Consider the following 19,266-nt stretch of genomic DNA (forward strand, 5'->3'; position numbering starts at 1 on the left):
CTCCGAGACAAAGCAGACCACTCTCCTGCGCTGAAAAGTAAGAGTTGAGGCAAATCTTTAAGATAATGGCAACCGGGCCATCGTACCGGATGGGACTCTTACACCAAAGGGTGTGAGGTCTAGTTGGGACTTCATATCGGGGAGATCCCCTGATGTTGGCAGGTCCAGCGCCGTCAACACCGCCATATCAAGTAACTCCAAGATCACACTCGAGAATTCTCGTTGATATGCTTGTAGGGTTTTTGTTTCCTTCATGTACTTAATCTTCATCATTGCGTCCCAAGTCTCATCTTATGGACTAAAATGACTTTGTAAAGCTTTCTTCATGTCATCCAAAGAAGAGATTTCTGCAGCATCACAACTGGCAATCTGGTCCATCTTTCTTTGCCACCACATCTTAGCATCTTTCGTCAAGAATTGGGCAGCTACCTTCACTTTGGCTTCCTCATCAAGTATAACCAAACGCTCCAAGTATTGCTCCATATCCCATGAGAAATTGCCAAGAGCTTTCGCACTCCTCATCCCATCATAAGATTTGGGTTCTTTGACCTTCACATGGGCAACTCCTCCAATAGAACCTTGCCCAACTTCTTTCTTCAAAACAACTATCTCATTTCAAGCATCGCCAAGTTCCTTCTGCAACTTCGAGATTTCTGCCAAACCTTGATCCCTTGTAGCTCCAATGTCCTTGACTTCTTTCTTTGTTTGCGCATACATCCATTCTGTATACTCGTATCAGATTTTGAGGTCTTCAAAGTCTTCTTTTAACTTCGTGTGCATATCTCGATGTTCAGCATACTCGGCCTTCACCAAAGCCACATCAGAAGCTAATTCCTCCATTTTATCCAACACCCTATCCATGAAAACTATTCCGGCATCCCTGCTAGATTCCCCCGTCATAACTTGAGGTTCTTCCGCTTGATCAACCATCAGTTTCGCTTGTGATCTAGTAAAGACCATAAACTTCTTTATCGTTCAACTTGACCCTTCACTTGCCCCTGTCGAACTTTCCAAAGCCCTACGGAAAGTATGATGCCACCTGTCACGAAGCATAGGTATATCTGCTTCACTTCAGCTTTCTGCAAATCGTTCAAAAGCCCCACAAAATCAGGAGCTCTAAAGTAAAGCAGATTTGAAGAGATTTGACCTTGGTTGACTTGTTCAAACTTTGACTTGTTTGAGACCAGTGTTACTTGGGAGCAGGAGCGAAAGCGAGGAGCGGGAGCGAAAACGAGTGCGGGAGCGACATTTTCAAAAGCTCCCGATTTGGGAGCGAATCCCAGAGCGATTTTTATATAATATATAGATTTTTTATATTTTGATACATATATGTCAACAAAAACATGTAGAATGATTAATTAGATATAAAAAAACATACAAAAAAAAACATAGATTGATCATTGAACCATATAACATCAATCAGCTAAAAGTTATAATCTTCATCAACCACGTCCACAAGTTAGTAACATACAACATATTGAGTCTCGTGAATCATGATTCATCAATCTTAAAGTTTCAACTTCAAGCTTTCAAAATTAAAAATTCAATATATAACATTTATCATAATTGATCACCAAAGTTGTACTTGTAAGCTAAGTTTAACCATTAGAAGAAATAATATCTAACATGAAATGAAATGTTATAAAATGAATTATGAAATGAAATGAAACAACTTTCACGAAGCATCATATTCATAATTCTGAATCATTACCAATGAGTTATAATTGCCAACTTCAAACTTCAAACTTAAATTGTCATATATTGTTTACAAAAAATATCATAATAAATATGAAAGAGTCAAAACTCAACAGTTATGAAAACTAATAGAAACTACAAAAGACAAGTAAACTGTAAATCTATTATCTACTACTTCATGTTGCCCTTGCCACGAGAAGTGTTTGATGTATGAGCAGGTCGTGGTGGTCTTCTAGGAGTATCCTCTCGCATAGACCGACGACCAGAACCAGAAGGCACATGCCCTCCACGTGAGGGTGTCGATGGAGGCGGCGACAGCAAAGGAACAAGACTCAGAACTCGAGCACTACTACTAGATGGTGGAGGTGGCATGGTTATTGTTTCATCTTCCTCTCTCATAAGTTCCGCTTCCAGTTCTTCAAGATGTATAGTGCCATCCTCCAAATTATCATCCACTGGGTGGTTGTCCCAAATTTTATATGTTGGATCCTCATAAGCCCGATCACAGTAATGACTCAACAACCTCAAGTTGTAGTGCACATAAACCAAGCTTTCTGCCCAGTTTTCATTGAGTTTGTTTCTTTTCACATTATGTATGAAGTTGTAGGTACTCCAACACCTCTCTGCAGAAGAAGTATTTACAACCTGTGAGAGAACTTTTTTTGCCAATTTTGGCAAAAGTCCCTGGCCATCATATGATTCCCACCATGTCAGAGCATCAAATCTGTCTCTATCTTCCATTACATGAAAGGTACCAAACAAACCAGTGCAACTGAAGTATCTGCCTAATTCAAGACGCACACTAGCACATTCCTCCCTATCAGGTATCATCTTTTCTAATGCTTGCAAATATCCTGTAAATACCTCTTCATCTATATGGGGTTTGACCCTAACCCCACCCCCGGTGCAGGTTGGCCCAACCAAGATGCAGAGTAGTATTTTGGTGTAAGGATATACGCCAAGCAACGTAGTGGAACATTAAGTTTATCCCACCGTATACACACACAATCGTGAATCAGTTTATACAAGTTGGGATAATTTTTATGAACAATATATTTTATTTGCCCCAACATGGTATCCATCTGCTCATACACCTCGCCAATCACTACTTTATCTGTATCTGCAAACCGAATCATGTGATAAACGGGCTTGGTGAAATCCAATACTTGCCTCACATGTGCCCAAAACATACCATCAAGAGCGGCCTCCTCCACCTGTTCAAAACCTTGCCTATCAGTTGCATTTGTAGCCCTTTCCTTTAATACCTGCCAATGTGGACTTGATACCATGCTAGCCAATGACCCTCTTACCTTCAAAAGGTGCCTGAAGGTGAGGTAATAGCTACCAAATCTAGTCCTCGCAATCTTCAACAACTCCAATCTTGAGTGACTGCAGAAAAGGCCATGGGTACTGCTATGATTTGTAATAAATTTTATCATTTCATTGCCTCCCTTGTACAAATCACCAATCCATTTGTATTGTTCGTTTTTGTTCTTAACAATATCATGCATCAAAAGGTTCATTGTGTGAACCAAACACCCAGGCCAAAATATGTTGGGGTATTTATCCTCAATAATTGCTCCCGCTACCTTACAATTAGGAGCATTATCAGTGATGACTTGGATGACATTGTATGGCCCAATACGCTCAATTGTTTCAAGTAATGGTTTTGCAATGTCGATGTCGGTCTTGAACTTGTTTGAGTAATCATATGCTGAAAGAAAGATGGCACCACTAACAGACACAGCAAGAACATTTATCAATGGCTTGCCTTTTACATTTGTCCATCCATCAAATACAATGGACACTCCATGATTAGTCCAAGAACTTGTCATTCTATTCAAAGAATGTGATATTTTTGCTTTTTCATGATCAAGTCCAACAGTTCTTGCCTTGTCATACCCAAGGCTCTTGTATCTTTTAGGGGCATCATTTATGGCAGAAACCATTTCGTGCCAATAAGGTGAGCAAAGAACATTGAATGGTATCCCACATGCATAGAAAAACCTGTAAACTTTTGAATCCACATCATTCCTACACCCTTCATCAAGGAAATCTAATATGCTTCTACGCCTTAAACCTGGTGACCTTGTGCCTCCATATCCACTGCCTTGGGAGGATGCTGACGGAGTTCTTTGTGCATGTGATTGTGAGCTTGGTTCAAAGAAACCCTTTGATTTTTTAGATTTGTATTGGGCTTCCTCCTCTTCCCTTATGTATTTGGCTCTATCTGTTGCTGACACACCTGAACAAGTTTTGATTCCTATTTGTTTATCTCCATCCCATGGCATTTTCCCGCATAGGCGCTTTCTGGCACGGGTGTATAAACCTATGTAATTATTGTTGCAATGGGGGCAATGAAATTTAGTGGTTCCACCCCCTTTCCCTGCTTCAAGCCTATTAACATATTTCCACAATGGGGTTTGGTCTTGTTTAGTTTTTTAAGCTGACTCATGTTCACTCTCCTCCAACTCCTCCTCACCGAGGTTTTCATCAAATCCACTATGACCCCCTTCTTTATTTTCAACCCTCCTTTTTCTACTCTCCAACACCATTATAACCAAAAAAGGAAACAAGAAGAAGAAAATGCCAAGAAATATAACCATGATGTTTGAATCTGCAAAAAAACGGAATGGGAATAGGAATGGGAGAAAAAAAAATTATTTATTTATTTAGTAATGAACATTAAAAAAAATTGCTAGAATAGAGCCTACCTCTTTGGCCTCCAATCTCCCCTCCTTGCTTTCTCTTGCTCCTTGGCACTTGCTCTCTCCTTGCACCTTGCTCCTTGCTCTCACTCTCACTTGCTCTCTCTTGCCCCTCACTCTCTCTTGCTCCTCACCCTCTCTTACTCTCCTCTTGCTCTCACTCTCACTCTCTTCTAAAATAATGAAATTGATTGGAGGGAGGGTTTATTTATATTCCCTCCCTCCCTCCCTTTCCTCCCTTCCCTCCCTTTTTCCCCCAAAACTGACGACATTTTTTAATTTTCCGGCGTCTTCTTTATTCATCCGCATGATTTTTTTTCATCGCTCACCGGCCTGGAGCGGTCGAGAGCGATCGCTCCCCGACCGCTCCTGGAGCGACGGGAGCGATCGCTCCCTAATTCGCTCCAGCAATAGGCAGGGAGCGGAAATTTTTTTTTGAGAGCGCGCTCCCGAGTCGCTCCCGCCTGGAGCACGAATTGGGAGCGGGATCAGGGGGGTGGGGGGGGGCGCTCCCCCACAACACTGTTTGAGACTGATTCTCAGAGAGCTGACTTGGGGCTTGGAGAAAGTCTTGACTTTGGTCTTAGGTTCTTGGTTTTCTCATTTGATTAGATTCCATAAGAAGAGAAGAAGTTCATTTGGATTTTCCCCTTGGAGTGGTTTTACACTGGCTTGGAGCCTAATTCTTGTGTTTATTGTCTCTATTGTTTTTTCTCTTGATAATTGTTTGATGAAAAGAATCTATCAAGAACATAAGAAGATAACATAAGTTCACAAGCTTTTATCAAGGATAAGGAGAAAAAGTTTAAATAGCTACCCCACTAAATTCTCCAACATGGTATCAAAGCTAAGGTGAAAAAAGAGAAGGCAGCTTGAAGATCATATTGTTGCCATAAGAAGGGATTGCTTGTCAAAGGGAATCATTTACAAAAAGAGACAAAAAAGGAAGAAAACTTATTGAAGGAAGATTACTACATCAAGCTTTCATCAAATACCTCATCATCTTAAGAAGGATCAAGCTCTAATTGGAGCAAGAAAAAATAAGCTCTTGTTGAAAGCCCTCTAATGCATCATCTCGAAGAAAAAGGAAGCATCAAAGAATCTTGGGATCATCATCCACCCTTTGATGATGATAATGTATGAATGAAAGATGTTATGAATGTTTCCGTTGTGTTAACGAAAGATTGTACTTAGAAGATTGAAAAATAAACTAAGTATAGAAAGTAGGCGTAGTCCACACTTACAAGTATTGTTAAAAAAAAAGTGGGTGGTGGTGTCGCACCCCCATCATGCGGTTGGAAGATTACCGCTAGGGTAAGGGCATGACAAGTGGTATCAGAGGCTACTGATACATGGAGAAGAAGTCTGAAGACTTGGCAAGTGGTTCAAGTTTGCAGGTGACTTTGGTGGATGGTCTATACAAGATCACAAAGAAGGCAAATAAATGGCGGAGGAACCTCAGGTTGTGACAGGTGAATCTAGCAAGGATGCAGGTGAAGCTTTCTTTGACAGGGTATTGGATTGTATGGAGGAATTTGCTTCCAATATGGCTTCGATGAAGGCTGAGAACGTACAAGTTCAGGAAGGCTATGCGAAGGTGAAAGGGGAGCTAGAAGACCTCAAGGTTTGATACGAGTATACTAAATGGCAGTATGCACAAACGGAAGAAGAAGTCAAGAAGATTGGTGAAGCAAGAGATCAAGGTTTGGCTGAAATCTTGAAATTGCAGCAAGCTCTTGACGATGCTCAGAATGAGATCGCGGTTTTGAAGAGGGTTGTTGGGCACAACTCAGGTGGAGGTGTGGCTCATGTGAAAGTCAAAGAGCCGGATTCTTATGACGGGACGAGGAGTGCGAAAACTCTTGGTAACTTTCTATGGGATATGGAGCAATACTTGGAGCGCTTGGGGATGAACAATGAAGAAACCAAAGTGAAGGTAGTTGCTCAATTCTTGACGAAGGATGCTAAGATGTGGTGGCGAAGGAGGATGGATCAGATTGCCAATGGCAATGCTGAAGACATAACTTTGTGGGATGACATGAAGAAGGCTTTGCAAACTCATTTTAGTCCGCAAGACGAAACATGGGATGCAAGGATGAAGATAAAATACATAAAGCAAACGGGAAGTCTACAGGCATATCAGCGAGAGTTCTCAAGTGCAGTTTTGGAACTTCCAGACATGGCGGAAAGGGACAAGGTGTTCAACTTTATCATAGGGCTGAAACCTTGGGCACGGAATGAAGTGAAGAGGCAAAAGATAAAAACACTTGAAGAGGCATTTGTTGTTGTGGATCGTTTGGTAGAACACTATGATGAGGGTTCTGATGAGAAGAAGAAAAGGAATGACAAACCGAAAGAGAAACCTACGAAAGAGGAGACTTCGAGATCGCATGATAAGACGAAGACGAAGAAACCGTTGAAGTGTTGGATTTGTGAGGAACCACATATGGTGAAGAATTGTCCTTCAAGACCAAAAGTGGTTGCCTTGGCACAAGCCAATACGAAGAAGAAAGAAGAAACTTCTGTAGGAGTTATGCAGATTTTGGGAGCTGCAGTGGCTACGGAAGCTGTCTCAAGAAGAGACCCGGAAAGAAACAGATTGGAGTATGTCGAAATGAAGGTTGGGAGTGCTGTTGTACTCACTATGGTGGATAGTGGGGCAACTCACAACTTTATGAGCGAGGATACTGCAAGAAGGATTGGACTGAAGTTTGTACCGATGCAGGCACAAATGAAGGTAGTGAATTCTCCTCTGGATTCAGTGATCGGTGTGACACTTGGTGTGTGGACTGGGAGAGTCGACTTCACTATAGTGCGGATAGATGACTATGAGGCTGTACTGGGCATGGAGTTTATGAAGCAATTCGAAGCGATGGTTGTTCCCCATTTGAAGAAACTGTACATTTACGACAGACGAGAGGATGTACCTATTGGTGTTCCAACCGTAGGAGTAACTAAGCCCGAATGTAAACTGACAGCGATGAATATGGAGAATGGGAAACGAGATGAAGAGGTCTATAAGCGGTTGTCTGTTGCAGAGGCAAAGCTTATGGAGCAGTCACAGGTTATCAGGACATTGTCAGATAGCATCTTGGATCTATCTAGGAGGCTGGAGGCAGTGGAGGATGATGATGATGAAGAGTATGTGAGGCCGAATGTTCAGACGGAGGATCGAGAGGCATACTTGCAAAGAATGGAAGTGGAGGATCCGGATAGGTGGATTGAGTTGATCAGTGAGGGAGAGCCTTCAGGCTCTACTCCCTCCTCATCTTCTTAGACTATCATGGAGATGAGGCTCATTGTTAGCTGCTCATGGCAGTGAGTCTCCAACAGTTTGAGCAGACATCTAGGGGTGAGATGACACAGATTGACAGGTAGCATGCAGTGGACAGTCATGATGATGTAGGGGCATGAGTTCTTGTGGAGGCGATGCATGGTTGGATTAGCTACCCAACTAATCACCGACATGAGGGGTACCAGCACATGATTCCTTGCAGAGCAGTGGCATATCTATGGCGTGAAGCGGGTCGAGTGGTGGACATCTGGATTACCCATATACACAATTGTGTGGATGGTTGTCTTGGCGACGGATGGTTGCTAGGATGAAGAATTGTCGAGGACGACAATGACTTGAGGTGGGGGAGGATGTAAAGCCCCCGAGTCACGGTGCATTTGGCGAAGGGAGCACGATGACGGACGAGTGACGAGCTGGAGGTGACCGGCGAGTTGGGCGTGCCCGCACGATGCGATGAGTTGGGCTAAACGGTGGAAATGCGAAAGTCATTCAAAAAAATGACTAAGTGTTGGAAGAGCGGTGACGAACTTATATGGTGGGCGGTCTCGGGTGTGGGCACCCCTCACCATGGCCGACGTTGAAAAATTAGCAAAATGCCAAACATTGGGTCGGCTGGCCATAGGCTGACGCCCCTAACCTTGGTCGAGCTACCATATATATGGCGTGGAGGAAATGGAATTAAAAGCATTCGAAAATCATCAAGTGAAGAAGTCCAAGGCGTCTTAGCAAGCAAGTGTGCGAGCTCCCTTGGAGGACTGAAACTATGGCGAAGGTGCAGGCGGAGCATCGGGGCTAAAGCACCCTAGCCGCAAACCGAAAGGTAGCGTTTAGGTGGCCGCAGGCAGGGCGGGCCGCAGGGCGAGTCGGCACGTTCAGGGGCAAGTCGGGCGGCGAGCTACATCGCAGGTTCGGGCGGCGAGTCATATCGCAGGTCGGGCGGCGAGTTGTATCGCAGGTTCGAGTGGACGCTGAATAGAGGTCGAGTCGTGGGGTGGCCGCGAGCTGGGCGAGCACACACGGAGAGCACGAGCAGGTTGGCGAGTTGGTGTGCCGGGCGAGCTGGGCGAGCTCGGGCAAACGTGCCGGCGGTCGATTGAAACAAGCGAACGTTGGTGACTCGGGTGGGCGAGTCGACGTTCGGGGAAACGTTGAACGAGCAAACATTGAATGGGTCAGGTAGGCGAGTCAGGTTGAACGGTCGCCTAGGTAGGTGCGAACGGAGCATGGTGAGGCGAGTCAACCAGGCGGGCGACACGAAGTTGGCGGGTGAACGAACTCGGGCAGTGAGGCGCTCGGGTGAGGTGAACGCCGAGTTGGTGGGCATGTGTGGCGGGTTGACACGCCGAGCTGGGCACCGATGAACGAAGGGTGAACGCACAGTGAGGGCATCATGCGGTGCGAAATTCGAATGGTGGGCGCGCCCAAGGCGCGTCGGGTGACTCGTGGGCCGAACGAACGACGAGCCAGTGCGACGGTGATTTTGTGTGACGGGTGAAGGAGAAGCGCGAGCAGTCGGTGCGACAGGCAAACGAGCTGCGGGTGTGCGTCGGGTGGGCGACATGACCCAGCAGTGCTGCACGAGCAGCTGAACGACCGGACGCCGAACCTGAACGACGAGTTGGTCGAGGCTGCACGGTGGTGCAGGGCAAGTGTAAATTATAGATTTATGAGAGGAAATTTGGGGGTTTCTCTCCATTGTATGTTTACATGTAAAAACTGAAGATCACCATTATTATTCGAGCAGACTCTTATTTATAGGGAGTTTCCCCTCCCGAGTTATATCCGTTGTGCACTTGTGTTTAAATGATGATGATAATGTATGAATGAAAGATGTTATAAATGTTTCTGCTGTGTTAACGAAAGATTGTACTTAGAAGATTGAAAAATAAACTAAGTATAGAAAGTAGGCGTAGTCCACACTTACAAGTATTGTTAAAAAGAAAGTGGGTGGTGGTGCTGCACCCCCCATCGTGCGAACAAACGACGGGCCGGTGTGACACTATTGTTGAAGGCATCCTAGAAGTCATCATTCTAGGGCATCTTTGAAGTCTCTTTAAAGGTCTTGAAAGCATCAAGATATTGGAGACAACATCAAGAAGGAAGACTCTTGGTTGACAAGTGTGTGTCATATCGTCTTTTATGTCTCAATCTACAGATCATATGGCTACATTTTGTAAGGAAAGCAACAAGATTGTTGGATCAGCAAACTTCCTAGCATGGAAAAAGAGGATTGACTTGGCACTCACAGAAAATGAAGTCATGGAATATGTTCTTGGTGAAGTTGTTGTACCAGACAAAGAGAAGACTCAAGAGTTAGCAAAATACAAAAAGGGAGAAGTGAGGGCACAAAGGATCGTTGTTGAATCCATAAAGGTTCATCTTGTTCCTTTTGTTGCTGATTTGAAGACATCCAAGGATATGTATGATAAGGTAAAGTTGTACTCTATAAGTACAGCAGGCCAAAAGATACCCTTGAGGAATCAACTATGCAAAATAAGGAAGTCAAAGGATGAAGACATGGCCACCTATCTCATGAAGATCTCACAAATAAGGGACCAATTGCAAGGGCTTGGGAAAGTTGTTTATGATTCAGAAATGATTACTTGTGTATTAAATGCTTTACCACCAAACTGGAGCAGTTTTGCAACTAGTATCTACTCAAAGAAATATATTACTCCTTTTGATGAGTTATGGGCTTAATGTATCTTGGAAGAAACTAGGGAAAAGGCAAAGGATGACACTGAATCAAATGAAAAGTCTCAAGCCTTTATTGTAAGATCTAAGAAGAAGAAGAAAGGAAAGTTTGGAAAGTCCAAAGTAAAGCCAGATATGTCCAAGATTCAATGCTTTGGATGCAATGAGTATGGACACTTTAAGAGGGATTGTCCAAACAAGAAGAACAACAAAAAAAAGGAAAGAAGTGAAGCTCATATAGCTGAAGTGAAGGGAGAACATGAGAAGAAGCTGAAAGGAGAAGATCCCAAGGATCTTTACTATTGAAAGAAGCTCCATCTCTATCAAGTTCTTTATTTGTCTTTCTTTTATTAAGTAGAAAGTAGAGTAGCATGCATTGTTGCATTCTCTAGAAGAGTCTTGGTTTTTGTAAAGCATGGCATCATAGAAAGAAGAATATGATAGTAGAAGAATTAAGTTGCTTTGGTAAGAATCGTCTAGCTTTCGAGAATGAGAAGATTGGGACCATATTGCATATTATTCTTCATCCACGCATTTTCTAACATCATGTTAGAGGTAGTAATCTTGCAAAGAGGGATCGTCAAGATCCTATAAGAACCAACATTTTGGAAGGTTCTTGGAAGGAGCACTATGACATGACTAGTATATATTTGATCTAGTATGGAAACAATACTCTTGAAGGATGAAGAAATGCAGATGGTCGAGTTGCAGTGTGAAAAGCATAATTAAAGTCTTTCTTCTCTTAGGAAAATAAACCTACCCTCAATAGTATAAGCAAGTTCATTCAAAGAAAGTATGGCTAGATGGTTGTATGGAAGCAAAGGTATGCATATTATTGCTTTTAAATTAATTCTTCTATGGCGTAGGATTGATATCTATAAGAACCTTTCAAGAAAGAGTTGGTTATAAAAGTGTGCTTCGTAAATCTTCCATATGGCTACGTGATGCTTGAAAGAAGAAATTTGACATGCTTTGGAATGGCTAGAGATCAAGACTCTCTCACAAGATACCACAGTATAAACATAATGATATTGATCAACATTTAGTATAGTCTCTGAAACAAAGAAAGGGAGTTTAACAACTCCAAGGAAGATATTGTAGTTTGCTAATCAAGTTTGATCCATGGGCAACTTAATTAAAAGTGAATGCATGAAGAAGGATTCTTGTACAATATGGAGAAGGATCACGCGAAAGAATGTTGATCTCAAAGGATTTAAGTAAGCAAATAATTTGATGAAAAGGCCATCATGATAAGGTAAGTTTGCTATTAATATTTTGATATTGGTTATCTGGTTAACATATTGTTTTGCTACCCAGAAGGATATTGCAGCAATGCATAATGGCAGTTGAGGCAAGTTCAATTGTTGGTATTGAACTCGATTCAAAGAACATATGGATTGAGTGAATGGTTTTGGTAATCCTTGAAGGATTATGTAATCAAGATGTTTTACATCATCATCTTTGGATTAAAAGGTAGCAATACAAAAAGATAACGATATCAACAAGATCACTTTCATGTTTAGAAGGAGCTATGATAAGGCTCAATATAATGCCTTCATTGATGATAACTAGAGGAAAGTGATGTGTAAGGTTGATGGCCTGAATCCTGTCACAAGATTAAAAGGAAAAGGATGGCCCCATAATATCCAGGAAGATAGAAGCTCAATATGATAGAATGCAAAAGAAAGGAGGAGCCATGCAGCTACTACTTGAAGATCTCCATGGAGAACTAGTAGTTGATGTATCATTCAAGACAAGCTAAAAGACTTGTCGTTATAACTTCCCAATTAAAAGGAAGTGAAAGAATCTCCTCTATGATTTAGAGGGGGTAGGAAGTCTACTTAAATAATTGAAAAGGAGCAAGGATCAATTCCCTAATCAAGAGGGAATAAGGATCTCCTCTGTGGTTGAGAGGAAGTGATGTTAGATATCATATTCTCTTCTTCATGTGTCATGCACTAAGCCAGCACTAACAGCCATACGTCTAAGTAAAGGCCATGAAGGGAGAATGGAGGATGGAGGATTGGATAAGCATCTAAGGTTCATACTCCTTGAGGATATAGAATCCAACATAGGAAGTAGACTATTGACCGACACTCTTTGATGATTGGACAGGTATCCAAGACAAGAGTGGTTGAAGAGGAACGATATTCATTGAGGACTGGAAATCCAAGATAAGAATAGTCCTAAAAGTACATACCTAGTGAACGTTTGGATAGAGTATGTACCTTGAGAGTTAGTGTGGTATCTCATGTAAAGCCTCCCAATATTATGCTCTGATGTGAGAAGATATTGTCAAGTTAAGGCCTTATTATGTTGACAATGTTGGTCATGATGTTGATGCTTAAATATGGCTTACCAATCTGACTCTTCTTATGAGAACTCTTCAGTTTGAGAATATCCTTGTACCAGTTGTACAATTATGAATACCTCCCTAGTTAAGAGGGAGTGTTGGAAAATGTAACTAGTTTCGGTCTTCATAATTGTCATTGTACTCATGTCATTATGTATATCTTATGTTACAAGAAAAAGAAGAAAGAAAAATATTATTTTAAGCATGGGTTTCATGCTCCATTTTTGTTGGTCAACTAGGTCAAGCATGTTCTTCATGCTTCTATGGTTTGTCAAATCAAAAGAATATTTTCCTTGAGTCAAAAGAGTCTTTATCATTTGTATAAGACCCTATTGGACAAGCTGTAACATGTAAAAGATATTGCTTTGAGTTGAGAAAGTCAATGTGAGCCTCCAAGCACAAGTCGGCCCTATCAGTGACAAGCCAGCCTGGAAGAGGCTATTCAACCTCCACATATTGGTATATGTAAGAGCAGCGTCGACCTCCTTGGAACACCAATTCGATCTGCAACAAGAAGAACTCGATTTGAAGCAAGAAAGACATAACAAAAGCAGCAAAATTCAAAGAAGAAAGAAGAAAGTCAATTGAGGAAAGAAGAACTTGTTTTTGGACATATTTTCTCTCACACGTGCGAAGGAATTAGGGTTTATGCGGTTGTTACAGGGCCAAAGATTGCAAGTCGAGATTGCAGAATTGGAACGAGCGCCGAAATCTTGTTTTGACCTAGTTTAACTTTTGTTGACTTTGAAGAGTTTGACTAGTTTGAAGAAGGATCTCCTGGAGAGCTTACACTTGAAAGTAAGCTAGGGTTTCTACAGTCTAGAAATCAAAATTACAGATCTGAAACAGGGGGCCAAAATTTCTAAAGTAAAGCAAATTTGAAGAGATTTGACCTTGGTTGACTTGGTCAAACTTCGTTTTGAGATTGATTCTCAGAGGGTTGACTTAAGGCTTGGAGGAAGTCTTGACTTTGGACTTAGGGTCTTGGTTTTCTCATTTCATTAGATTCTATAAGAAGAGAAGAAGTTATTTTGGGTTTTCCCCTTGGAGGGTTTTTTCCCCCGCTTGGAGCCTAATTCTTATGTCTATTGTCTCTATTGTTTTTTCTCTTGATAATTGTTTGATGAAAAGAATCTACCAAGAACATAAGAAGATAACATAAGTTCACAAGCTTTTATCTAGGACAAGGAGAAAAAATTTAAATAGTTGCCCCACTAAATTCTCCAATAGGCGACGCTCGCATGCGGCATGCTACAAATGCTAATGGCCCTACCAAGCATTCATGCCTCGAGTTAAGGTGGCCACCCTATATCTGCAAGGCATTAACTGCCTCAATCCACTTGGTGTTCCAGTCACTCATCCCCACGGCTATATCTCATGCTCTATAAAGCTCTGCAACTCACTCGAACCTCTTCCACGAGCAAAGCTCTGCCTTGCTCCAAAGTCGACCCCACCTTTGCCTGCAAGCCATCTCCACTACCTGCATGTTCACGCCATTCCTAGCCTGCATATCCATCTCCAATGTTGAATCCCTCCCTTTTGGTGACTGCTCTCTCACTGCTCCTAACGCTCATGTTATCAATCCCTCCGCCATCTATACAACCGTGCCCTTTGGCTCGATGGCTCCTAGCTCGGCGATGACGATTACTTTGGACCAGTACCCATAGAGGTAGAGACACCTGTGCTACTGAGGCCTCCATGAGCAGGAGTTCGAGCCTTGCCTCTTCCTTAGTTTTGTCTCTCTGGCTCTCTATGACACATGTTATGTTTTCTCTCCTCTGTCAAACATTTTGCCACATGACCAGCACCTGGCCTTCGGCCTCCAGCAATCTATCTATGAAAAATTTTGATGTATTTGGACTCATACCCTCTATGAACTCAAGGTATATTCTAAGGGATTTTGACTTAAACACCACAGCAATGTAACTATTGTAAATTTCCTGTAATACACGAATTTTGAACTGACAAAAAAAAGTTATAAATGTTATTAAATTGATTTTTACATTTATAAAATCATATTATATATAATTTATTCCAAATAAGTTTAATGTTTTTATTGTTTTATAAAAGCTATATTATATAAATAATTTAAATTAAATTTATATTATATATATATATATATATATATATTATAATTTGTTGAATTTAATGATGAATTTTATCACTAAATTTTTCATTGTCAAATTTTGTCAAACTTCAAAGTAGGTGAGTTTGAACACAGACTCGAACCAGGTGACTTAGACTGCATATACATTGAAATAGTGCAGGAAAATTGAAAGAATGGCATGCCAATTGCATCATGACTAGAGAAAAACTAGTCAGTTGTACCCACAAGATGTCAATTTCATGGATCAGCAAAAAGAAATAATGTTTTATATCAATAAATTACTAATATATTAACCAATCAACGCAATCCCACAGCCAGTGCTCTATCCTTACTATTGTTTCTAATAGGCTTAGAACTAAACGGCTTCAGTTGACAAAATTAACAAAATATAGCCGAGTTGTACTGCAGGGAGCATACCCACATTGTAACTAGATAGAGGCAACTCAAAAGTAGTGTTGAGTACTCGAACTTTTTTTCAATAGAAGTGCCTTGTGTACTTGATACGTCTTTAACCAATTAGAGGTAAAAGGAATTTTCTCAAACGCATATTCTACTATCAAGCATGCATTCTCTAGGCTCTAAGTCTGTGGTAATAATAATACATTGGACATAACAATAAATATCTAAAGCCCATGTACAATCAAGAGTATAACGGCTAGCCATATATACACTGAAGAGAAGAGAATATCAAGTGCCACAAATAAATAAACTCTATAATGCCCACATGTCCAAAATATGTTAATGGGAATGAACAATTGACAACAATAAAAAATGAGTGTAGAACATCTCCAAAACAATCTAAAACCTAGGTTACAGAAAGAATGGAGTAGACAATATGATAAAAAGCAGGTGAACCCAAAAAAAAACCTAGACAGTTAAATAGACAGCTCATCAAAAGAAAATACAAAGGCTGCAATGTTGTACCATAAAATGCCCCTGGAAAGTAGCTAGAACTAAGGATGGCAATGAAAAGCAACACCCTAGTCAGCATCAAAGTCAAACGATGAGCCATTATCCCCATAACCACCATGTATGTGCAAATGATGAGCTTGATATAGCCTCTGAAGAGCGGCTAGGGCTAAGAGAACCCAGTTGTGTTATCCTAGGAGAAGTTGGGAACCTCTTGCAACTCTCCTAGCATCCAAGGATAGCAAATCTCTCAGGGACTGAAGAAACCTAGTGATGCACATCTGTCCACAGAATTGTACTGAAAATGAGGAAGGGTTGCAGTCCCTCCATGACAGGGAACAGTAGGGCGAGGTGGCCACATGGTCTCACAGATAATGTACAGTTATAGCTGTCCTAGATGATAAGGATACTTAGCTTATTGCAAATGATAATCTACAAACTCACGATATGGTGGAAAGAATAGTAATGAGAACATTTTCAATCCAATTAGTCCCATTTCTAGTTGGCAATGACATGTAAAATCTTGTAAACCATTAAAACAGATGCTGAAGTTAGAAATAAATCTATAATTAAAGAAGTGTAAAATTTTAAAAAGTGGAGGCCCACAAAACAAGTTACAACTTAGTCTTGCGTTCAATAATGCTATCCACCACAACTTTTCCAGTTTTCCCTTTTTCCAATTATAAACGTTCCACATTAGCCAGAAAGACAAACTAGTTCAGTATTGTATATCTCATATAAAATAAGACTGAAAAAGAGGATCAATATAATAAAATGAAATGATCCACCAAAAATGTTTTACAATTCATGTACTGGGAAAGATAGAGGGACAGTTATTACAGGCAAGACATGTCTCTGGTCTCTCTGAAAGCCATTTGTATGTCACACAAAATCCATAGGTTAAATGAAAAAGATAACAATCATTTCACTGGAAAATTTTATTAATATCAAACAAATGACCAAGAAATATATTATGGGAGTGTCTATAACACTCCTAGATGCTCAAATAGTGTCTAAGAATTTAATATATGGAAACAATAATTACATTCTAGTATATATTCTGCATGTAGCATTCTCGTAATAACAAAGGCACTATAGCAGTGAATTATTCAGAGATAGCTTATCAGCTTACCCAACTAAATCAGCTGCAAGAACTGCCTTGAGCAACTCATCTCGTGAGGGCAGTGTCCGATAAATCTCTGAAGAAGGAAAAGGGGTATGCAGGAACCATCCAACCTTCATATGACTGTCAAAATCCTTCAAACATTTTGGAAGGAACATGAGATGATAATCGTGACACCAAACCACATCTCCTTCTTTGTAGTGTTTATATACCACGTCAGCAAACATCTGATTAGCCTTCTTATAGGCTTCAAATTGAGACTGCAAACTACGGGTAGCTGCAAGTCTATCCTCTTGAGGAAGCCCGAGATAGTGAAGAAGAGGCCAAAGAACATTGTTGCAGTATCCATTGTAATACTGATGAACAATCTCCTCATCCAGAAAAACTGGTATACACCGCTGAAAAATACCATATGAACAATCTTACAAAGAATTAGAAATAACATAGGAATGCAAGGTGACATACCTTTTCATTATGTTCATGACACAATATACATAATCATTGTTTGCTTGAAAAGTAAGCCTAACACCCAATAACAGCAAACATTTCCAAGGATATTCCATATATTAAGAACACAGGATCAGAATGAATCTACAGTACATCAAACTAAATAGAAACATTCAATCTGGCAAGAGGGAGAGATTTTTTTATGTTTTAATTTCGTAACTGTCAGGTTGGTAAATCAAAGAAAATTATTCAACTGTGCACATTTTTCCTTAAACTGCCAACAAGAGCAAACACATAGCAATTGCCAAGATGAAATTGGAAATGATAGACACAACACCAAAGCAAGCCTAAAACTTCATCCTGACTATCTATTGATTCTATTCTAAGAAAACTATTCCGAGACATGCAATTATCAATGCCATTGTTTACAGTAATGCTTGTAATAACTTCATTTTCCTTAATTAGTTATTTTGTTTGTAGAACTCCCCCTAATCCTGTTATCAAGGCCATACTGGATCAACCTCCCTCTGCACCTATATAAACCCATCTCCACCTAAGTCACCAGGTTCGAGTTCGAGTTCGAGTTCGGCGCCCATGAAATTCGAATAAAGTTCGGCAACTAAAATTTTGTCGATAAAATTTGACATATAGAAATTCGAAAAAAAAAATGTATATTAAAGATAAATATGCATATGAGAAATTAATTTAATTAAATTATATAATTTAATTAATATACTTAATTAATATACCATATGCATATCTATATTTAATATACATTCTTAATTTAATTAATATACTTAGCGGTATCTCGTAAGCGACATAAACGCAAAATATTGCTTTCAACTTTGAGAGTGAAGAAATATAACATTACCCGACACATTATCAAAAGGAATAAAGATGGTCGATTTTGAGGATCTAAAATATATTACACTATAAGTCTAATGCCTAATATCTCGCAAGTGTGAGCAAGTTGTTCTAACTTCTAGTATATGTAATATAAGTCTAATCCCTAATAGTGCAGAGCACAATAATATCCTCGCAAGTCTATTAATTGTATGAGCCAATTAAAAATGAAATTGATGTAAGATATCTTGTTGTGTGAGCGAATTAAAAATCAAATTGATGTAAGATATTTCTCTAGGGGTGAAGGATGGTTTTATTCTTCCATCATATATATATATATAAACCGATTCAAATTATACGATTATTTTTTGTTATGTATAATTTAATTTTTCTTCAATAAATTTATTTATGTAATTATTTCATATGTGTAATAAAGTCATTTATCTAGTTATTCAATGTGTAACAAAATTGAGATTTTACGCCATTTCTTTCACGTCTTGTCTTCCAACAAACTTCTCTTACACTGATTTGGGAGATATCAATGCCTGTTCAGGAGATACGAGTCTTTGTTTCTGGAAAAACCCGAGCCCGTCAAGGTGTAGTCTATGGCGTCTGCAATGACCAGCGGCGGCAATGAAAACTTGAAACAACGAAACCCAAGTCAATGAAAGTTGAAACCAATGAAACCTAAAACAGGAACACTCATACCCGCGGGCGCGAAAAAAAACGAATTTAATCTGCTGCCGGCGAATTTCAACACATCGAAACGAATTTAATGGCGATTTTATTCGGCTAAAATTCGAATTCGGCATGAAATTCGAGTTCGCCGAATTTAATGGCGAACTCGAACGAACATATTCGTTTGACCTTCAAATTCGCCGAATTTCGAATTTTATGCATAAAAAACGGCGAATCCGGTGACTTAGATCTCCACTTGGCATTAAGGATGTGGCCCCAATCCATACTGGATATAAATCTGGTACAAATCTCATACAGGATTCATTGGAACCTGTGCCAGATATAGGCTGTACAGAGTTAAATGTATGTGGTATATATCATACATGTTGGACACATGAGAATGAAAGAGGGATC

General features: G+C 40.3%; 1 protein-coding gene across 1 annotated transcript in view; it reads right to left on the reverse strand.

Moving 5' to 3' along the window:
• Positions 1–16,874: 16,874 nt before the first annotated feature.
• Positions 16,875–19,266, reverse strand: part of LOC149226776 (alpha,alpha-trehalose-phosphate synthase [UDP-forming] 1-like) — a 68,256-nt gene continuing 65,864 nt past the window's right edge. The window contains exon 2 of the mRNA XM_089375366.1: positions 16,875–17,282. Coding sequence (XP_089231492.1) covers positions 16,890–17,282 — 393 coding nt within the window. The 3' untranslated portion in view covers positions 16,875–16,889. The remainder of the gene's footprint in view (positions 17,283–19,266) is intronic.

The sequence above is a fragment of the Pinus tabuliformis genome, chromosome J (assembly GCF_031772625.1).
Source record: "Pinus tabuliformis cultivar Carrire ecotype Pingquan chromosome J, CPIR1, whole genome shotgun sequence".
NCBI classification, from domain to species: domain Eukaryota; kingdom Viridiplantae; phylum Streptophyta; class Pinopsida; order Pinales; family Pinaceae; genus Pinus; species Pinus tabuliformis.